This window comes from Electrona antarctica, assembly GCF_951216825.1.
Source record: "Electrona antarctica genome assembly, chromosome: 13".
Classification (NCBI taxonomy): domain Eukaryota; kingdom Metazoa; phylum Chordata; class Actinopteri; order Myctophiformes; family Myctophidae; genus Electrona; species Electrona antarctica.
This window is the reverse complement of record NC_136794.1, coordinates 37,565,443-37,588,271: the sequence shown is the minus strand read 5'-3', so window position 1 is coordinate 37,588,271 and position 22,829 is coordinate 37,565,443. Positions and strand designations below refer to the sequence as shown.

At 42.7% G+C, this 22,829-nt stretch overlaps 1 protein-coding gene across 4 annotated transcripts in view; it reads left to right on the top strand.

The window, feature by feature from the left end:
• tns1b (tensin 1b) overlaps positions 1 to 7,729 on the top strand; it is a gene marked incomplete at both ends in the record, with an annotated part of 98,784 nt that extends 91,055 nt beyond the window's left edge. For 3 of the 4 annotated variants that reach the window (XM_079517947.1, XM_079517946.1, XM_079517945.1), the window contains 4 exons: positions 462 to 630; positions 1,069 to 1,137; positions 1,937 to 1,966; positions 3,547 to 7,729. In XM_079517947.1, coding sequence (XP_079374073.1) covers positions 462 to 630; positions 1,069 to 1,137; positions 1,937 to 1,966; positions 3,547 to 3,685 — 407 coding nt within the window. The remainder of the gene's footprint in view (positions 1 to 461; positions 631 to 1,068; positions 1,138 to 1,936; positions 1,967 to 3,546) is intronic. The other variant, XM_079517948.1, reaches the window with a different exon arrangement.
• Positions 7,730 to 22,829: the final 15,100 nt, after the last annotated feature.

The window sequence follows — 22,829 nt, the reverse complement described above, 5'->3', positions numbered from 1 at the left end:
TTCAAATATCACTTATTTTTTCTTTTTTTCTGGATAATCCTCCCTACTATAGAGTGTGCTGACCATATAAGGAGTTCCTCCCTGTCCCCAGTGAGCCCCTGGGGTCAAAAAACCCTAGTTTCAGTTTTGGTGGCGGGTGGCAAAACCTTCATCCAATCAGGATGAGAGGGGCCTTCCTCCAATCATGATCGAGTGGGGGCGGGCCTTGGTGCACATGCTGTTGGCCTGTTGCACTTCCCCCCACTGTAGAGCGTGCATGTGCACATTTTGTTACCGGGGCGGACTGGGTGGTTTTCCAAATCACGCAAATCACTGAATGCTCCTTTAAGTAAATGCACCTCAAAGTTGCACTTGAGTAAATGTACTTATAGTTACTCTCCACCACTGGTTCAGCTCAGTCTCTCTCTGCATGAGAAAACAGCCGGTGACTTTGTGTTGTTGTTGTGGTTGTTTTCCCCCAGCATGCAACGTGCTGTACATCAACTCCGTAGAGATGGAGTCCCTGACGGGTCCCCAGGCCGTGGCCAAGGCCATCAGCGAGACGCTGGCTGCCACCACAGCCTCTACTGCCACCGTCGTGCACTTCAAGGTGTCTGCGCAAGGCATCACGCTGACCGACAACCAGAGGAAGTGAGTTAAAGGAGAAACCTGCCATGCCATAGTGCTGCAACTGTCCATTATTGTCCTAGCGATATTGTCCTTGTCGCAATTATTTGTGCGATGATATTAATCGCCAAGGGAATTGTCATAATCGTGACAGCCCTACTTCATGCCCTGGGAGGGGGGGGTTCGAGGGGTCCCCAGAACCCCCCTAGCATACAAAGTATTACAAACTCACTTCGAATGAAAAAACAAAAACACAATTTGTAATTATTTGCATGAATGAAAATTCTAAACACAAACTGTCAAATGGAGACATGATGTGATGGTCGGTTGAGGAACATGCGGTCTGCAGCCACCGTAACAGGACACTCTGTACGCAGCTTTGCATTCAGCTCAGCCACACATAAAGTGGCTTTCAGGGAATAAATATATATTCATCGGCTTGTGGCTTCATTTGTTCCACAGGCTCTTCTTCCGACGGCACTACCCGAGCAACACTGTCACTTTCTGTGATATCGACCCTCAGGACAGAAAGTGAGTACCCCGCTATACAGCATGTACTGTATGCATTAGGCCAGTTATTATTTTACAACATTTTTCATTTCAAGGACCCCCAGTTAACTATGCATTAGGCTACATACCTCCATAACTCGGTGTGCAAATGGACCCATATGGAGCAACCATTATCGTTGTTGTCGGGCAAAAACCTATTATCTCCATATTTTAACCTTTTTATTTATTTTCTCCTAAATTAATGCCCTTCTTGATCATACTACAGCGTAAAAAAAATAAAAAAATAATCTAAAGTAGCAGATCCACACTGAGCTTGTAGATCTGCTACTTTTGTCACTTTTGAATTTGAATTTAATTGAAAAGTAACAGTTTCTCTGTCGATTTCCACCCGACAGAGACCATGTATAGTTTTGTATACGCTATATTTATATAGTACAGTACATTGTACCTGTATCTGGATGGGATATTATCTCAGCTTTTGAATCAGCTTTCCAAAGAAACCATGTGGCACTGAATCACTCCTTTGTTCCCTGTATTGATCTTTAACTGTTGCAGATATTATGTAAGTTAGGTGCATAGATGTGTGTTAGCTCACAATGCGATGCGGCATATTGTGAGGTTGTATATCTGCTATTTTCAGAAGAGTTTTATACATTTGAAAACTTGAAATGGGACATTCTGCACCATACAGTACTTTAAGTAGGCCTACATTTGATGCCAATACTTGAATTCTGTACTTTTCATACCATCCATCATCCAAGTAAAACATTTGACCACTGTTGCGTAAGCTAACATGAAATATTCAACCTGTGTGTTACAGGTGGAACAAGCCAGAGGGAGGCACAGCCAAGTAAGTGCACAAACTCCCAGAGACGATTCTTCTCTATACCTTCACGGCACCCATCTTTAGTAGTTCACCCAGAAAATGAGCCAATACTGTGATTTCAGGCAGAGTTTCCATTGAGTCTGCTACTGAGCGCCACCCCGTCATCATTATTGGCTCAGGAATACAACAAAAACAAACAAACAAACAAAAATAACCATGAATTCCACAGGGTGTGTAATTGATAGAAAATAAGTAATTATTTGGGTGAACTACTACCTTTAATCTAATGTAGATTCTTTGAATAGCCTTTTTGATTATTATTTGTTTTTACGAATTGACACAAAATTGTATTTCTAGTTTGATTAACCACTTTGTTGTACAGCGGTGGACTACACAAATGGTGGAAATAGCCCATTAAAATCAAGGCAAAAGTTTGAAATAATCATGATAATGATAATACATTTGAAGTGGTATCGCCCAGGCCTACTGAAAACAGAGGCTATGCAGCATATAATAGATGGATAGATGGCTGGGCACAAGATAAAAGCATCCTTCCCAGCTGCCAATGAGCTGGGCTGTTGGCAGAGGATGTTTGAGATTTGCAGTGGTCTTGTTCGGGGCTTTTGATCACAGCTGCCACAGACTTGTGGATTTACAACTGGGGTCCAAATCCAGTGGTGGTACATAAACTGTATTTAGGTAAAATGTTGAGGTATTTCTACTTGAGTGTTTCTAACTTCCAATACTTTTACTTGTACTGTAAAGTATCCAAATATTGTACTTTTACTCCACTACATTTATTTGAAAACTTTAGTTACTACCGTACTTAGTTTGTAGATTATGCTTACAAAACATACATTACCCACTTCAGCACTATATACATTTCGGCCATTTGAAAATGGCCAATCTACAAGCTCACAATGCGTCGCCATGCAACGCATCAACAGTGTATTTCCATAATGCAGTATTGAAATTGAATACTTAGTACTCTTTCCACCACTGTCCAAATCTGATTGTGATTTAACCGTGGTCTGGATAACGTTTTAGCGTGCCCCCCTCCCCACCCCCCCTCCCTTCAAAAACAAGTCTATAAATGTACTAGTTTATGAGACTGATTTTATTTCCAGATTCCGTGTCCTTGGAAGACATATAGATTTTGTTGTATAATTATAATATATCCATTTCCTTTTTATGATCATATTTGTGGATGTGCCACATAATAAATCCATTGCACGCCTTTCCACTGACCATTATCCAAAACAGAACAAATTGTCTGAGGTCTTATCAGATATTAATGATTGATATTTGTTTCTGTGTCGTATGACAAAATAACTAGGTCTTTGATAAAAAGTATTTTCGTGTAAAGTAGACAAGGACACTGCGTGAAAAGAGGAGTTAACGGGCAATTATGGGCACTAGATTTGCCCGTAAACCTCAAGTTTAGCAGGCATACAGTAATATACGCTAATATGCAGGTGTGATGGTACAATTCGGGAGTTTACCGGAGTTTGTTGGAAAGTTTAACGGGAGTTTCCTGTAATATACACATTCCATGCTTTTTGCACAGTGGGATTCAACTCATACTGATGCGTCTGTGCTTCCAGGTTCTTTGGGTTCGTGGCACGGAAGCAAGGAAGCACAACCGACAACGTCAGCCACCTGTTTGCCGAGATGGACCCCGAACAGCCCGCCAGCGCCATCGTTAACTTCGTCTCCAAGATGATCAGCGCGCAGAAACGATGAGAGGCTGACCAAAACAAGCAAGAATCCTGGCGCCTTTTTTTTTTTTTTTTTTTTTTCTGCTTTGGTTGTTTCTTTTCTTTTTCTTTTTAACCACACAGACACTTGTTTCTTATTTCGGACTATTCAGCATTTTGATTTTATGCGTCACCTTATGTCTTTCATGTGTGCCTTTCGCTGAAGCGAGATCGTGTGAATGTTCTTTGTGAGCACAGGAGAGCTAGAGGGAAGTGTGTGAACGAGAGGATCAGTGGTTCTCTATGTGGGGTCCAGGGACCCCCTCCCCCATGGGTTCTTGTGGGAGTTCCAAGCGGTCCCCAAATGACTTAATCTTTTTGCAACACCTTACAGTACGTAGGCTATTTGATTTGAAAATATCTGATTTACAAGTTCGCAATGCGTCCCATGGTGACATGCTTTGTGGTCTTGTAGACCGGCTATTTTCATGAAATCTTCCCTGGCACATTTTTATTTATTTTTTCAAGTTGGGGGTCCGTGTGACATGAGAACCACTCGAATAGATAGAATAGAAGTGTGTGTGTGTGTGTGTGTTTTTGTGTGTGCGTGTGCGTGTGCGTGTGCGTGTGTGTGTGTGTGTCATGTGCGTGCGTGCGTGCGTGCGTGTTTCTGTGCATGTGCTTTATTTCTCGGACGGACTCTTGGATGGACCAGAGGAAGTGGGTGGGGGGGGGAGCGGGCGTGGCTGTGTATGACGAGTGACGATGTGGGCGGGAGGCCGGTTTGATCTCCCTGGCAGGGTAACCATGAACAGGACGAGGCAAATGTTGGCGTGAGCAAAATTTCCGTTTTGCCATCGCATAATTTTGTGTTTGTTCTTTCGTATTTTATTTAAAATTTTTAAAGGAAGAAGTCAAGTTGTGCGATGCGAGGGTGGATTGTAAATCTTTACTGTGTCAGGCTTTTCTCCGACTGGTCAACCAAAGAAGAAGAAGAAGAAGAATTTAAAAAAGTGGTCAGGGCGTATATAGTTTGCCACTGTCAGAGGGTTGAAAATGTTCTTTTGTAAAAGAAATATGGCTGCTTAATCAAATTTTACTGAACTGTTTCTCACTCTATGTAATGATACTGTAGGTTGATTTCATCCTTGGTGCATCTTTGCCTTCTTGCATACAATGTTAAGAGGACATTTTTGTTTTGCACACGGCAAGGTGAATCAGTGTAAATATTCTAGATTGCTTTCCGAGTAGATCTGTACTCAAAGAATTTTGGTGCCTGACTTTTTTTTTAAATGAATAGCTTTCTAAGGAAGGAAAGAAAGAAAAAACAAAAAAAAACAAAAAAAACATCCTAGCTCTCTGATAATATGCAAATTCCCAAAACGTTGAATGATTGTCCAATTTCAAACAGTTCCAGATTCCTGTCGTATGTAGTACGGTTTCTTTTCTTTTTTTAAGGGAGGAAAAAAAAGGCAATGAATTATCTTTTTCACCCACCATGCAGCTGTGGTGTCATCCAACAAGTCGAGGTGGGGAGAGTTTTGTTTCCTCACCTGTTCTGTGATAAAAAAAAAAGACAGACCAGTGGTGGAAGAAGTGCTATGATTTATTTTACTTAAGTAAAATGTAGCAGAATTGGAATACATTTTATTGTCAAATCACAGGTGGCAATTACACAATGCACATGCAGATCCGACACACCAACGGTCCGACATGCGGGAATCACCCGTCACTCCCGACATGCGTTGCGCCGTGCTTGCAGTTAGGATTGGTTAGGGTTTTGGTTATGGTGTCTTATCTAATGACAGTCGGACCAATAGTATGTCGGAACAAAAGCCTGTACCCTTTCAAAATAGACACAATATTGAAATGGGGCTTAATTGGTTAATGTATGTTTTATAATAAATCTAGTAAATCTGCAAAGTAACTTGTAACTGACGCTTTCAAATAGTTGTAGTAATGTAAAAAGTACAATGTTAGCCTCTGAGATGCAATTGACTTGAAGTATACAGTATTGAAAAATGTACATAAAACAAAAGTACCTCAAAATTGTAGCCTACTTAAGCTCAGTACTTAAGTAAATGTACAAAGTTACTTTCCACCACTGAGGGAGACACCAGTTAGTTGGTCATGATTTATTGATTCAGTGCACCCAAACATCCTCCTTTCTGTTTTTTGAACTTTTGAACTTTGTCGCACGCACAGAACCGATCTTCAAGCTAACAATGTGGCACGTTGTTAACTTCAAGACCAGCTATTGTCTGCATGTGACAGCGCCATAGGACAAATCATAAATTAGACCAGTGGTTCTAAAATTGGTGATTCAGGGACCCTCTGGGTTCCAAATGGAGCCACAAATCTGTGGTTCCATATGTACACTCTGGGGAATCCTTGAGATTTAAGGTTTGAGAACCACTGAATCAGCCATTATTAGTATCCTAATATGCCAGCCTTACTAGGCCACAGCTTGCACTTGTGTACACACACTTTTCCACTCATCCTCGAAGGGCTAAAAAGGGTTTTAAGATGAGAATCTTCACAGCCAATGGTTGCACTACTGTCACGCTCTCCATCTTTTTATGATTTATGATTTTTTTATATATATATATATTGCTGTTGAAAATCTCCGCCAAACCTACTGAGGGGCGCTATTACCACAGAGAGAAGCTACTATCAATAATGTTATGCATTACATCAGCCGGCCGAAACTGTTAACAACCACATCCTACCCGGAAGTAAGCTATACAGTACATATAAATATACCTATATAAATATATATATTGAGAAAAAAAAAGAAAAAAAGGAAAGAAAAAAACTTCCAAACAGTGACTAAAATATTTATTATTTGTTTTTGCTCTGTTGCTCTATGTTAACCTGTATACATGTATTATATCGTATACATCTATAGATTACTGAAAGCAAGAAAAAAAAGCTCTTTATTTTGGCAAAACTTTTGAAATCAACAGATTTTGAACTGCGTTGAAATATATATTGTGTAAAGTGTGTGCATTTTAAATCGTATCACTGTCGTTTTTGATGTTTTTTCATTTTTTTCACAGCTCTTAACATTTTTTTTTTTCTAGCATTGAAAATTATTGGGGTAGGATTTGTTTTTAGTACACAGTAAAATCCTCAGTGTTTTAACACTGGATTTTACTGTGTAGGAGTGGACAAAATACTTAAGTGTGAAAGTTTGTTGTGACGAAGGGTCAAAATGGAGTTATCCTGAAGTGTTGCCAACAGATTGTTTTTGACTAAACTTAATTAAACCTGCCTAAAAACATGCAAAGTTTAGCACTTAAATGTTGTAGGAATTAATGTAAACGAACAATGCATTTCCATTTGTCAAAATTGTTAAGAACAAACAGACTTTGACCGAGAAAAGGTAAACAGAGTCATTTGCATGCATGGAAGCAGAAATACTATTGTAAAAAGAAGAAAATAAATGATAAAACGGCACACAGCACCATTAAACGCATCCTACTTGCTTGGGACAAACGCCCTATATGGCTATGAACTTAGTGTGTAGCTGCTGCCCTCATGTGGTGTAGAAAAATATTACAAGTAGCCCACATACTTATAATACAGTGTTTTAACTGTAATAGCAACTCAAATTATAGTTTGAGTTAAAATGATTTGATAATTGAAAAAAGTACAAAAAAATGTTTAATTTTTTACATATGCTCATTTAAAAAAAATGAGTTTTGCTTGTATTCAGCCCTGCATACGGACTGAATAGGACCTGAATAGTATTAGGGACATGACTCCTTTTTTATTGCCTGTTACACGAGGTCTTATTTAGTTGACAGCATGATACTACATGTTCAGAAGAGGCCTGCAATGACCGCATATAGCCTGTACTGTACTCTTAACTCGGAGGTCAGTTCTTCTAGATTAAAAATAAAAAATAAACAAAATATAGTGCTTTATGGGGCACTTTTATATCAGACTAGAATGTTCCATAATTTAACTGCGAGAGCCTGCATGCTCAAGTCAAGTTGTGTTCCCTTATACCGCCGTTGACTAGTCTTCATATTTTCCTAACTGCAGGAATTCTCCCACCATGATACAATAGAGAGAACAAAAATCAAATATACTGTATATATATATATATATATATATATATATATATATATATATATGTATGTAAGAAGAATCAAATGATGCCTGTAATTTTCAGTATCTTATCAGTCTATGAGGACAAAAGAGTACATTTCTGCATAAGACATGCTTGTTTTGTTTTGTTTTTTTGTTGTTTCTTTTTTGTTTTGTTTTGGGTTTTTTTTGGGGGGGGGGATTCTCCACAACAAATCGAATGTTAGCCTCAAGCCGATTCATACTTTGTTGCACCGCAGTGTCGCGGGTCAAAAACGGCAAGCTCACAACGTGTCTGAGCTTTGTAGATCTGCCATTGTCGGCACGCAACACTGGTGTGACCCGAGCATGAATTAGACATGACCTTGCCAAGAAGGAAACTCCAGTGGCATGATGTGTTCAGATCAGTCTGAACACATAGAATGTGTGTGTGAATGAGCTACTATGCTTGTATAGAACCTTGTATTTTGTTTGGTATATTGTATGGTTTTTATTATTTCTGAGCAAAAAAACACATTAAAAAGCAATACAAATCACAAAGTAACTGCACTGTGTCCATTTTTTAAAGGCTTTCGTGAGTCATGTCGTTTTTCATGGTTTTCGACCCATGGTTTTCAACGATAAAAAAAACATAATATGGGGTCAGGGTACCTTAGTATAATCTGAATCCAACATATATAAAACATATATTAAAAGATATATTGTTCGTTCAATTTGAATTCAGCAAACAGAAATTTGCAAATATTTCCTTTTTTTTTTTTACTATACTGGTAGTACAGTATACCTGTACTGCGTCCCCCCAGTGTCCCCCCAGCCAGTTTCCTCCCAGTGACGCCCCAGTCTCCCCCCCAGTGTATACTACTAGTATACTGGAAGTATACAGTACCAGTATACTGGTACAGTACTGGTACTGGTATAGTATACTAGGCCTAGTATACTATACTGGTAGTATTTGTGTATGCCATTTTTTCCTGATTTTCATCTTTTTCTCAAATCCTCCAAAATCATGAAAAACGGCATACTATAGTATGCGGTCCGAAACCATGGACTAAACTAAAGTATGCCCTTTTTTCGTGATTTTCATCTTTTTAGTAGTAGTATACTACTAGTAGTACTACTATACTAGTACCCCCCAGTGTCACCCCCAGTGTATACTACTAGTATACTGGTAGTATACCAGTATGCTAGTATACTATACTGGTAGTATTTGTGTGTGCCATTTTTTCATCATATATACATTTCTTTTAATCCCACAATTTTGCAACCCGGTTTTTCACCCAGTGCCAATTATCTAATCATTAGATAATTGGCACTGGGGGAAAAACTGGGTAGCACGCAGCGGACTGACCTAATGCCTCCTTCTATGCATGAGGAGTCCAAGCTGCTTCTTTTCACCTGACAGAGGGGAATTTCCTTGGCCGGACGTAGCTGGTGGAAGGAACACGTTATTCCGACCAGTTAATTTCCCCTCCATCAGGCGCCCCGGCTGGCCAGGGGGAGGTAGTTTTAGAGACCAGGATTACTGCATGTTTTTGTGAGGGTACCTACCCTAGGGGACACGGGGAGAACATGCAAACTCCACACAGAAAGGCCCTTTCGCCAACCCCACCTCGGGTATGGGCACTGATGACACGGAGGAGGGAACACGCCCACAGTGTCCCCAGCGGGAATCGAACCCAGGACCTTCTAGCTGTGAGGCGACAGCACTACCAACTGTGCCACCGTGCCCCGCCATCATATATACAGTTGGCACTGGGGGGACAATGGGGGGCACTGTCTGGGGAGGCACTGGGGGGGCACTGGGGGGACACTGGAGTGGCACTGTCTGCTCCCGCACTGGGGAGGCACTTGGGGGCACTGTCTGGGGAGGCAATGGGGGGACACTGGGGGGGCACTGTCTGGGGAGGCACTGGGGGGACAATGGGGGGCACTGTCTTGGGAGGCACTGGGGGGGCACTGTCTGGGGAGGCACTGGGGGACAATGGGGGGCACTGGGGGGGAACTGTCTGGGGAGGCACTGGGGGGCACTGTCTGTGGAGGCACTGGGGGGGCACTGTCTGGGGAAGCACTGGGGGGGAACTGTCTGGGGAAGCACTGGGGGGACACTGGGGGGGAACTGTCTGGGGAGGCACTGGGGGGGAACTTTCTGGGGAAGCACTGGGGGGGACAATGGGGGGGCACTGGTAGGGCACTGGGGGGAACTGTCTGGGGAAGCACTGGGGGGACACTGGGGGGGCACTGTCTGGGGAGGCACTGGGGGGACACTGGGGGGACAATGGGTGGGCACTGGGGGGACACTGGGTTGGCACTGTCTGGGGAGGCACTGGGGGCACTGTTGGGGCACTGTCTGGGGAGGCACTGGGGGGACCTGGGGACTTCAGTGCAATGTACTTACATATGTTGCGACCGAAGGTCACAACATATGTAAGTACAGTGCAAGGAATGAGTGCATTCGCCATGTACTTGAAGGAAGCCTAATCTAATCACTCTTAGATTTTCTCCAGTTTATCCCTGAGTTTAAGTTTACCCTATTGTTGTAGGACTTTTATCCTTACATTATTGGGCTTTGTTTTAGGGTTAATTCACCCCATGGCTCCTCAATTAGCCAGTGGCAGGTTTTATGACTAGCTCGTGGCTTCTGTGAGGTTTAGGTTTAGCGTTGGAATTTAGGTGTACGTATTTGGTCTATTCTTAAAAACTATATATATTTTTTTGTTATTTGCACTGGGGGGACACTAGGGGGGCACTGGGGGGAAACTGGGTTAGCACTGTCTGGTCTGTCTGGTTAATGATCTTGCCGTGGGAGGTCGGCAAGAGTACGTTTATTTATTTATTTTATTTTTGACAATGTTAGCTTTGCAATCTATTCAGGTCTGGCTGAACCGTGCTGTCGGGTTTTCGCGAAACTTGGCAATATGGTAGAGGGCTATGCCAAACGGTGAGGATGCGAAGCCCTTGACCATTGGCCAAAGGGTGGCGCTATAGCATTAAAATTGAAAATGCAAACTTTAAACGGGAAATGCTCATGAACCGTTTTACCGTGAGTAATGAAACTTTGATACACATGTGTTTCCTTCATGCTATAGTAGGCCTATGCCGTCCGATATGTTAAGTCTATGTTAAGTTTGTTTTGTCATATTAGATTATATAGATTATTCCCTCTTCTGTATTAGTTTTATTTATAAGTCTGTGTTTTGTCGTTTACCCCCCCCCGCCCTCTCTTTTCTCACCAATCATGCCAATATTTACTATTTTATTCCATTCATATATTTAATTTTGCACTATAGGTACAGAACACAATTAGTAATTAGTCATGATATATCAGCAGACATGTGGTTTTTGTATGAGATGGTTATTAACCACTTAAACCCCATATGGCTGAGCGGAGTCCCACAGGGCTCTATACTAGTAGGCTATATTTTCTGTTCTATGCTCATTTCTGGAGATTTAGAGATTTGGTGAAACTGGGAAAGAAAAGAAAAGTAACGGCCCCGCTTAACTAATAGAGTGTCTATAAGTGGTCAATGTTCAGGGTCACAGCAACACTATGAAGTTAACTAATAGAGTGTCTATAAGTGGTCAATGTTCAGGGTCACAGCAACACTATGAAGTTAACTAATAGAGTGTCTATAAGTGGTCAATGTTCAGGGTGACAGCAACACTATGAAGTTAACTAATAGAGGGTCTATAAGTGGTCAATGTTCAGGGTGACAGCAACACTATGAAGTTAACTAATAGAGTGTCTATAAGTGGTCAATGTTCAGGGTGACAGCAACACTATGAAGTTAACTAATAGAGGCTCTATAAGTGGTCAATGATCAGGGTGACAGCAACACTATGAAGTTAACTAATAGAGGGTCTATAAGTGGTCAATGTTCAGGGTGACAGCAACACTATGAAGTTAACTAATAGAGGGTCTATAAGTGGTCAATGTTCAGGGTCACAGCAACACTATGAAGTTAACTAATAGAGTGTCTATAAGTGGTCAATGTTCAGGGTGACAGCAATACTATGAAGTTAACTAATATAGGGTTTATAAGTGGTCAATGTTCAGGGTGACAGCAACACTATGAAGTTAACTAATAGAGGGTCTATACGTGGTCAATGTTCAGGGTGACAGCAACACTATGAAGTTAACTAATAGAGTGTCTATAAGTGGTCAATGTTCAGGGTGACAGCAACACTATGAAGTTAACTAATAGAGGCTCTATAAGTGGTCAATGATCAGGGTGACAGCAACACTATGAAGTTAACTAATAGAGGGTCTATAAGTGGTCAATGTTCAGGGTGACAGCAACACTATGAAGTTAACTAATAGAGGGTCTATAAGTGGTCAATGTTCAGGGTCACAGCAACACTATGAAGTTAACTAATAGAGTGTCTATAAGTGGTCAATGTTCAGGGTGACAGCAATACTATGAAGTTAACTAATATAGGGTTTATAAGTGGTCAATGTTCAGGGTGACAGCAACACTATGAAGTTAACTAATAGAGTGTCTATAAGTGGTCAATGTTCAGGGTGACAGCAACACTATGAAGTTAACTAATAGAGTGTCTATAAGTGGTCAATGTTCAGGGTCACAGCAACACTATGAAGTTAACTAATAGAGTGTCTATAAGTGGTCAATGTTCAGGGTGACAGCAACACTATGAAGTTAACTAATAGAGTGTCTATAAGTGGTCAATGTTCAGGGTGACAGCAACACTATGAAGTTAACTAATAGAGCGTCTATAAGTGGTCAATGTTCAGGGTGACAGCAACACTATGAAGTTAACTAATAGAGTGTCTATAAGTGGTCAATGTTCAGGGTGACAGCAACACTATGAAGTTAACTAATAGAGGCTCTATAAGTGGCCAATGTTCAGGGTGACAGCAACACTATGAAGTTAACTAATAGAGTGTCTATACGTGGTCAATATTCAGGGTGACAGCAACACTATGAAGTTAACTAATAGAGTGTCTATAAGTGGTCAATGTTCAGGGTAACAGCACACACTATGAAGTTAACTAATAGAGTGTCTATTAGTGGCCAATGTTCAGGGTGACAGCAACACTATGACGTTAAAGGTATATTCAGTGATTTCACTTAATTCAAATATCACTTATTTTTTCTTATATTTCGGATAATCCTCCCTACTATAAAGTGTGCTGACCATATAAGGAGTTCCTCCCTGTCCCCAGTTAACCCCTGGGGTCAAAAAACCCTAGTTTCGGTTTGGGCTTTGGGTAGCAAAGCCTTCATCCAATCAGGATGAGAGGGGCTTTCCTCCAATCATGATCGAGTGGGGCGGGCCTTGGTGCACATGCTGTTGGTCTGTTGTACTTCTCCCACTGTAGAGCGTGTGCATGTGCACATCTTGTTACCGGGGCGGACCGTTTTCTTTTTTTTTTTTTTTTTACAAATCACCCAAATCACTGAATGCTCCTTTAAGAGATTTAACTGATGTCCAGCTTGCCCCTTGTCCCCCCAGGAGGGCCAGCTGAGGAGATGGGTGGACAATCTTCTCTACTATGATGTGGATGGAGGAATGTGTGGGACTGGACGATCTGTCCGGGAACACCTACATGAAAGGATTAGAAGATTAAGAGCAGCATAAACATAACAAGATGATGTTCAAAGTGTATTATGGTTGATCAAACTAAAAACCCTGATTCTTATTTTCCATTTATGCTTTTCAATTTCAACTATTTATTTAACATTCTTATCATTCAATTTTTTAGGGTGGGGTATTTATATGTGTGGTTGTATATGGTCTTCTGTCGTGCTGTATGTCCTTAGACCTTCAGCTCCGTTGCAGCAAGCCAGTCCAGTGTGTCATCGTCTAGGTCAATTAAGCCACGATCACCATTCGATGGCCGGTATTTGGGTCAGCACGTGTTCCACAGTCTGTAGTGGATCCCCACATGCGCAGTGGACAGTCTGTGAGACCCCACAGTGGACACTGTCTGTGAGACCCCACAGTGGACACTGTCTGTGAGACCCCACCTCTGCATGGCTGCACCCAAACGTCCCTATACCTGTCCTCAGGCGGTTGAGGGTTGTCCGTACTCCTTACGGGGGAGGTGCTGAGGTGGAGGTGAGGGTGGTCCGTACTCCTTACGGGAGAGGTGCTGAGGTGGAGATGAGGGTGGTCCGTACTCCTTATGGGGGAGGTGCTGAGGTGGAGGTGCTTTAAGCAAAGCTATACACCTTGAAAAGTACAGTCATAACTCAAGTGTACAATTAAACTGTGTGTTGGTTTGTTTACTGTTTTACTGTTGAGTGAGACCCACAGTTTGGGAAAACACTGCATTAGATCAAAGTGTCTCCCAAATAGAAGGGAGGGAAACAGATTGTTTTAAATGCTGGCTATTCCAATACAGTAGAAAACAGGAGGGGGTTAGACAAAAAAAGGAAGAGCTGAGCTGTTTGTTACAATTTGCTATTCTTTTTTTTGAGTGAAAACTGTTTAATTACAGAGCTGTCTGGGTGTTATGAATATTGATATGGCAATTAAAATTCCAGTAAAATTGTATTACTGTTGTATGGTAGACAATAAAGTGGGTTTCAGGTGTGGTAATCTAAACACAGCGTCTTTACACTCTAGTGAAATAGTGCATTTCATATTTAATGTAAACATATAGGCCTACAACAGGACATGGGTGAGGCAGTCAGCAGGTCACAGCGCTGTAGGGCTTTGAACCCTATATCCAGCAGAAGCTTGGATAGTACTTATTACCAGTGCTTTTTTTGCTTTGCAACACCATGCCTTTACTTGCATGTGAATTATTTTGTTTTGATGGTACTTGTATACTGTTCTACATTTTTGTCTAATAAAATAGGCTATTCATTTAATCAATCAAACTGCATTAACTAACAGAGATGCTACTAACCAAGCTATCCATGTCAACATGCTCTATAGGAGTCTCAATAACAGGTATAAGTAACGTTTAATGTTTAGTAATGTTTAATGTAGCAGAAGAGGCAATTCATTTAACAGAGTTTTGCACAATTTTCACGTCCCAGATCGATTCTACTGTGCTGACTACACCTCCATGATATATTAGGAGTACAATAACATTCCATTGTGAATTAAAAACGTATTATTAACCACAGTGTGGTTGCAGTGTAATGCTAAAGGTTTAATCACAGGGCTGTCTGCTTCATGTAATATAATTAAAAGTGTATTGTGAATCAATTAATTGAGTGCTATCCTTACTTTCATGCAAAGCACCAACTTCAGTGTTTACGGACCGACTGACCTATAATAACATTATGCCTATAGCCTACAATAGCACAGTGAGTCTTAGCTCTGGTCCATAGCTCTAATGTCTAAATGCAACGCATTAGATTAGATCTATGGACCAGAGCTATAAGTGGGTCTCAGACTGGGGGGTCCGGGGACCCCCTGCAGTACCTACCTGTCGGTTGCTGGGGTCTGGGGACCCCCTGCAGTAGCTACCTGTCGGTTGCTGGGGGTCCCATAGATAGAAATTCCACTAAATGGGGGTCCGTAGCCTAATGCATGTCAAACTTTCCGTGTTGAAAAAAAAAATTACGAACGGGGCTTGAACTGACAATGTCACGACGTTGGGACTCAAAGACGGATGACTAGCCCACTAGACCACTGAAGACATTAGCAGATTGGAGATCAGGATCTGTATTGTGTATTTAGGCCGTGACGTCAGCCACTTCCGGGTTCTACTCAAGAAAACTTCCACGTAATATATTTTCTTTGTAGTGAACACTTTACAGTTACATTAATAATTCTACTCGAGTTGGAAGCATTAAGACCCATTAAGACCTCAATGGCTTCCTTTCTGAAAAATAACGTTATTGTAAAAAAAAGATTCACGCGTTCATATGTAGCTATTTAGTATTTACATTGAGAAGCGGACGGGACCCGGATGTAACGTAGGAGGACTACAATATGACTACAAGAAATTCGCGGGAAAAAACTCGCGGGCGTGGCCTCACACCGGAAGGAAGTGACGCCCCCCTCAAATACGGCGCAGACGCGTTGGGGCGGGCTTGGTCAGTTTTTGTTTGAGAATGCCACGTCACACATCGTGTCCGTCGTCGTCTGCAGGCAGCAGGTAAATAATGAAATGTTATTGAATGCTTAACGCTGTTTTTGTTCAAACATGTTATCACTTATGAATTATAATCTTTATATCTGTTACTACAACTTTGTAAACCCGTGTTTAGTCGACTGGTTACTGTCGCCGATTTGTAAACATCAGGGCCCAGGTTCGAGTCCCCATCGAGGACTGAGAGTTTCTTTCCTTCTTACCAAACAAGCACAATTGCTCTGTATTGTGACAGTAATCATTGCTATAGAGTGTGTTCAGTAACAGTGTTAATTAGCTCTATAGTGTGACAGTAATCATTGCTTTACTATAGACTCTATAGCAATGATTACTCTCACACTATAGTGCTATGTAACACTGTTACTGAACACACACTATAGTATAGAGTGTGTGTTCAGTAACAGTGTTAAATAGTTCTATAGTGTGACAGTAATCATTGCTATAGTGTGTGTTCAGTAACAGTGTTAAATAGCTCTATAGTGTGACAGTAATCATTGCTATAGTGTGTGTTCAGTAACAGTGTTAAATAGCTCTATAGTGTGACAGTAATCATTGCTATAGAGTGTGTTCAGTAACAGTGTTAAATAGCTCTATAGTGTGACAGTAATCATTGCTATAGTGTGTGTTCAGTAACAGTGTTAAATAGCTCTATAGTGTGACAGTAATCATTGCTATATTGTGTGTTCAGTAACAGTGTTAAATAGCTCTATATTGTGACAGTAATCATTGCTATAGTGTTTTCAGTAACAGAGGTCTCCCGGTCTCTCCAGCTTTTTGTTAAACAGAAAAAGCATTTTCTGAAACTGCAATTTTATCCAATCAGGAACGCAGTCAGGAAACAGATTAAACAAGTGAGATTGTAATGTAACAGACACAATTAGAACTGGAACATTAAGCTCATAAATAGCTACTTTCTCCTGATTGGCTGAAAATGTGTCACCTACCTGAAGATTCTTTTTTTTTTAAACCCTTTTCTATTTATTAAAGAGCTGGAGAGACAGGAATATTCCTGTTACTGAACACACACTCTATAGCAATGATTACTGTCACAATATAAAACTATTTAACACTGTTACTGAACACACTTTGATTGATTGATTGAAAAATGTTAAAAAAATTACAGTACATTTCAAGCACAAACTCAATACAAAGGCTGTTAACTGTGAGTGGACGACCCAATTAAGCATTACACTTGTTTCCAATAGGGTCCACCATGTTCAAATCATCAGAAACATTTAGAGACGTACAAATAGACACTTCTATATAGACAAAGGACAGAACAGGAATTCATCATAAAGGAGGTAAAAAGGGAAAAGAAACATATACAGTGAGGGAAAAAAAGGGGTGGGCGGTGGGGGGGATTCACGTTCAGCTCCGTTCATTTGTTTGTTTTCCTTGGAGGAGCTGCGTTGGGTCCCCAAGTCGGCTCCGTGGCCGTACCTTGAGTTGGCTGTGTGGCCGTGACCGTCTCTTGTGTTGTCCTTGTGTTGGGTCCCCAAGTCGGCTCCGTGGCCGTACCTTGAGTTGGCTGTGTGACCGTGACCGTCTCTTGTGTTGTCCTTGCGTCCGTGTTTGAGGGATTCCGATTTTACAGGGGCCAGTTTCGAATTGCAGCCGTCCGTAGGTGCCCTTTGAGAGCGGTTTTGAAGGAGTCAAGGGATTCGCATGTCTTAATGACTGTTGGTAGGGCGTTCCACATTTTGGTGGCATAGGAGCGAAAATAATTTAGTCCCTTGTTTGTGCCGAATCTGGGTTGTACATGGTTCGTTGCACTCCCTCTTATTGCACTCCCTTTATCACCGGAAAGATTAGCCTCCAGGATGGAACCTAGGTTGGTAATTTCATCTTTACGTGTGATAACATTGTCACCCACTCTAACCAAGAAGCCATTTGCCTTGTTGAGATTACTATTAGAGCCAAAGAGAATGGATTCAGTTTTTCCCAGGTGTAAAGATAGTTTGTTATCAGCGAGCCAGGTGCAGATTCTACCGAGTTCAGAGCTGAGGGCCTTTTCAACCTGCAGTTTGTTCCTATCCGAGACTAGCAGTCCGAGTCATCTGCGAACAGGAACAAGTTGAAGTCACAAGCTGAAGTCATGTCGTTAACATATATTAGGAACAGTAAAGGCCCTAGTATGCTCCCTTGTGGAACGCCACAGCTCACTGGGAGGGGGGGGAAGGCAGTGTTCCATTCACCTCCACCATCTGTTCTCTCCCCTCCAGGTAGGATTGCATCCAGCTCACTGATGTGCTATCGAAACCAATTGCCTTTAGCTTGTTAACCAGTATGGAGTGGTTCACGGTGTCAAAAGCCTTTTGGAGGTCCAGCTCCACTATAGCAATCATTACTGCACAATATAGAACTATTTAACACTGTTACTGAACACACTATAGCAATTATTACAGTCACAATAACTTTGTAATGCTACTGATGTTTGTGTGCAACATTTGAGCTGACAGGCCTTTTTTATGTCAATCAATCAAGTCACCTTAATTCAAGTGATAGCTTATATACAGGGGCATGCCATGTGGTCTACCTGCACAGCCTTTGTGATCTACTGGTAGATCACGAGGTACCTTTTGGGCACCCCTGCAATACAGGATTCCTGTCCAGAATTGTTTTATTAAATATAGAGGGTTTAAGTCGTTCTGAATTTATGTGCGTTTCTTTTTCTGTCTTTCTTTCTTAGGACGGAGATCAAGGTAGACACCGTTGGAAGGCTCTAGCCAGCAAGCCCGCTCAGTCAGCCAACGCAGCCAGCCAGCCCCGCCAGTCAGCCAGTGTAGAAAGTCAGGCTGCCAAGCCAGCGCACTTCAGCCATTGCAGCCAAGGGTTAGGGTTAGTCAGCTCAGCCAGGCCTCTCTCGAGGCCTGGCTCTCTGTCTGCCTGGCCCGGTCTGCCCCGCCCTGCCTTGCAGCAACAGAACCAGCCGGCCTGGCAAGCCAGCCAGCTCAGAATGCGAGCTCAGCAGGCCAGCGCAGCGAAAATCTTTACAAGCCCAGACTCAGGATGCCCAGCAGACAGCAAGGGTCTCCTACCTGACAGCCAAAAGTCAGCCAGACCAGACCCGCATTTGCAGCAAGCCAGGCTCTCAGCCCTAACAGTGCAGTGCCTTTGATTAGTCATCCAAGCCAAAGGGTAGGGTTTGACTGCCCAGGCCTGTAGTGCCCTTGATTAGTCATCCAAGCCAAAGGGTAGGGTTTGACTGCCCGGGCCCAGTGCAGTGCCCTTGATTAGTCATCCAAGCCAAAGGGTAGGGTTTGACTGCCCGGGCCTCCTGCCAGCTGCCAATGCTTTCCTGCGACCCTTCCTGCTTGCCAAGGTCTGCCACAAACTCTCTGTCCTGTCCTGGCCTGAAACTGTTTTTTTCTGAGTCTGGGCTTGTAAAGATTTTCGCTGTGCTGGCTTGCTGAGCTCGCATTCTGAGCTGGCTGGCTTGCCAGGCCGGCTGATTCTGTTGCTGCAAGGCAGGCCTCGAGAGAGGCCTGGCTGAGCTGACTAACCCTAACCCTTGGCTGCCTCGGCCGGCCTACCTGCATGCCTGCCTCGGCCTGCTTGCTTGCTTGCCTGCATGCTTGCCTGTCTCGTCCTGCCTGCCTGCCTGCCTGCCCGCCCGCCTGCCCGCCTGCCTGCCTGCCTGCCTGCAACTTGAATGAGGTGTGTAAACACTTATTTTACGGGTGTGGGTGTTGACCGTGGCCTTTGTGTTCTCCAGTTGTTTCTTGAAGGAGAGTGTTCTGTCCAGTGTAACTCCAAGTTACACGGGGTGGGTATGGTTAGGTTTTTGACCATCCCAAGTGACGCTCAGTTCTTTTTTTGCGTCTCGGTTCCTCAGGTGGAAGCTGCATAGTTGGGTTTTTGATGGGTGACTCAATCTTCTGGAAGTCTGCTTGTTGGGTGGTAATGCAGAGGTCGTCGGCGTAGATTAAACGCTGGCATTCTGTGGGTAGTGGCTGGTCGTTTGTGTAGATATTGAAAAGGAGGGGGTGAGCACGCTACCTTGTGGGAGGCCGTTCTTTTGGGATTTCCATTTACTCCTCTGGTCATTTAACTGGACATTTTGATGACTTGACACAGGTCCAGGTCACCAGTCATGTTCAGTAGTTTCCTGACCATTGTGCGGTGTTGGACAGTGTTGTAGGCAGCAGAGAGATCTATGAATGCTGCTCCAGTTATTTGTTTTCCCTCAGACCCATCCTCAATGTGTTGGGTGAGGTTGAGCTCTGTCCAGCACAGGAGCGGCCGGGACGGAAACCAGCTTGGTCTTTAGTCAGCTTGGTGTCTATGAGTGGCATGAGGTGTTGGAGTAGCAGCCTCTCATAGAGCTTGTAGGTGATGCAGTCATGCAGAGGTGGGAAATGGGTCGGTAGCTCTTTGGGGATGATGGATCTTTGCCATGTTTGGGGATTGCAACCACTTTGGCCTTTCTCCAGACAGAAGGGATGGTTTTCTGTGCCATGCATGTGTTCAGCATCCCCAGGAGCCAGGTCTTTGCGTTAGGTCCCAGGTGCTGTATCATTCTGCCATTATGTCATCAATCCCTGCTACCTTTCCAGATTTCAACTTTCCCATTGCAGTTTTGAGTTCTTCTAGGTCGAAGGGTTTTGTTTAAGGGCTGGCTGATTGTGGTTGGTCTGATACCACTGTGTGATGGTGTTCTCCTGTGGGTCGGCAGCGGTGTTTGTTACGACTTTTGGCCACCAGTTGTGATGCAACAGAGTTTGCTGTGACCATTGTGATTATGGGTGCTGTGGTCTTTGCCAAGAAGGCGTATTGTTCTGTCTTTGCTAAACATTGTCCCCATGAACGTATATCCAGTTGGACAGACAGCTAAAGAAGTTCCTAATCGAGCTCCAAAGAACAGGCCGGTGGGTTGGTTTTAGTAGCTTTACTCAGGAAAATGTGAAACTGTGAACAGAATGACAGGAAATACACAAATGAGAATGTATGCTACACAATATTATGAAAAATGAAACAATACCACATATGTTGCATCACTACACATATCACAGAAGCAGACATAATCAACTGCCACAAATCAAACGTAATCTTGTCATCAAATACAAAGAAATACCATTGTCAATCAATTTTCAGAATATGCATTCAGTGTACAAAACAACAAGTAGGCTACTATAACTTAAAGTAGCATGCCCAGTAAACATGGCCAGTTAGCAATTAGCATGGTTAACATGAGTTGTTGGCAACTAGCTTGACCAAACAAACTACATTTCACACAAATAAAGAAGTATCCAGTATGAGGCTAACAAACATGCACATAGCTATGCTAATAAACACACTTACAGATGATGCCATGTGTGAACTATGAAGGGAAAATACATCATGAGAAGGCAGCCAACAGTAACAAGCTGCTGCCTTGGCAAGATATTGAGAAGAAATGAGAGACAACCACTTCCTACTTGTGGAGCTATCACAAATAGAACTGTGTAGCACTTCCTGTTCTATCAAAATAAAAGACACGAGTGTAAACAAAGACAAATACAGAACAGCCACCAGGGGGTGTAAAAAGGTAATAAAAACACTATCTGGTTACATCACACGTATTGTGGCCCATGCCTTCCTGCTGTTTATTGTCATGTTGGTGTTCTCTATCATTTCCTTCCAGACTTTCCTCCGTTCATCCCCAACTTCACTGTCTATCTCCTGTGTTCTCCATTCATCTTGAGCGATACACAGTCGTCTGATGTGCGGGGGGGACCGCATAAAGGCACGTGATCGGCTCCAGCTTGAGCAGGCATACTCTGCTGTAGAGAAAGACAGGGCCATCCATGGCAGTTGCACGGATTGTTTGTGGGTCTGCGCCCCACTTGGAGTTCCCTAGTTTTCACAGGATGTTATTGTGGGTGTTGACCATGGCTTTTGTTTTCTCCAGGTGTTTTTTGAAGGAGAGTGTCCTGTCCAGTGTAACTCCAAGTTACATGGGGTGGGTATGGTTGGAGAGTTTGTGACCATCCCAAGTGACGCTCAGTTCTTTTTTCGCGTCTCGGTTCCTCAGGTGGAAGCTGCATAGTTGGGTTTTTGATGGGTTGGGTTTCAGGTGGTTGTATTAGTATAGTAGCTTGACATTTCTTGGAGGGCACTTTCAAGGACAGACTCAATCTTCTGGAAGTCTGCTTGTTGGGTGGTGCGGGGGGGAGGTGCCTTTCACACAATGTGACTACCAGACCACAGACACATTCTGAATGTGAACTACAGCGCTTAAAGCGACCAGAGTACCGTCCTGTCCTCCTATCTTTATACCAGAGTACCGTCCTGTCCTATCTTTTCAATGCAACATTGATATTCTCTTCAGGAACACAATTCTTACCTCGCTCTTATAACAACATTTGTTATCGTACCAATACCACGATCGCACAGGGCGTAACTCAATGTCTCAGGACACTCACAGTGAAAACAAATTGCGTTTGACTTGTACTTTTTCTGCTGTACTTAAAGCGTGCACACACGCACACACACATGCACACGCACAGACGGCGTGCACGCACATGCTAACCAAATGTAACTCTGAGAGTGTAAAACATGTAACCAAATGTACCCTTACAGGTCTGTAACTCAGAGTGTACAGATGAAACAAAATGGGAAGGTCCAACACTGGTTATCGAAGCGTGCACACACGCACACACACATACACGCGCACACGCACGCACACGCACGTGTAACCAAATGGACCCTTACAGGTCCAACACTGTTTTTTTGTTAATCATCGAATGAAATGTGTGAGGTCGGCAAGAGAAAGTTAAAAAAAATCATAGCAAATACCGGTAATTCAAATTTTTAGTTTTGTCCTATGTTTTTCTACTTTATATATTACTTTACTGTTGAAATGTACATTTTACATTTCAACGAATGGACCTGTACATGACAACAACACAAAAACTAAGGCACTGGTGTCGTACTTCTGGTTTACCGGAACGGGGTTCAACTCCCTGCAGTGCCCTGCTCAATGTGTTGTATTTACATGGTTCAACTCCCTGCAGTGCCCTGCTCAATGTGTTGTATTTACATG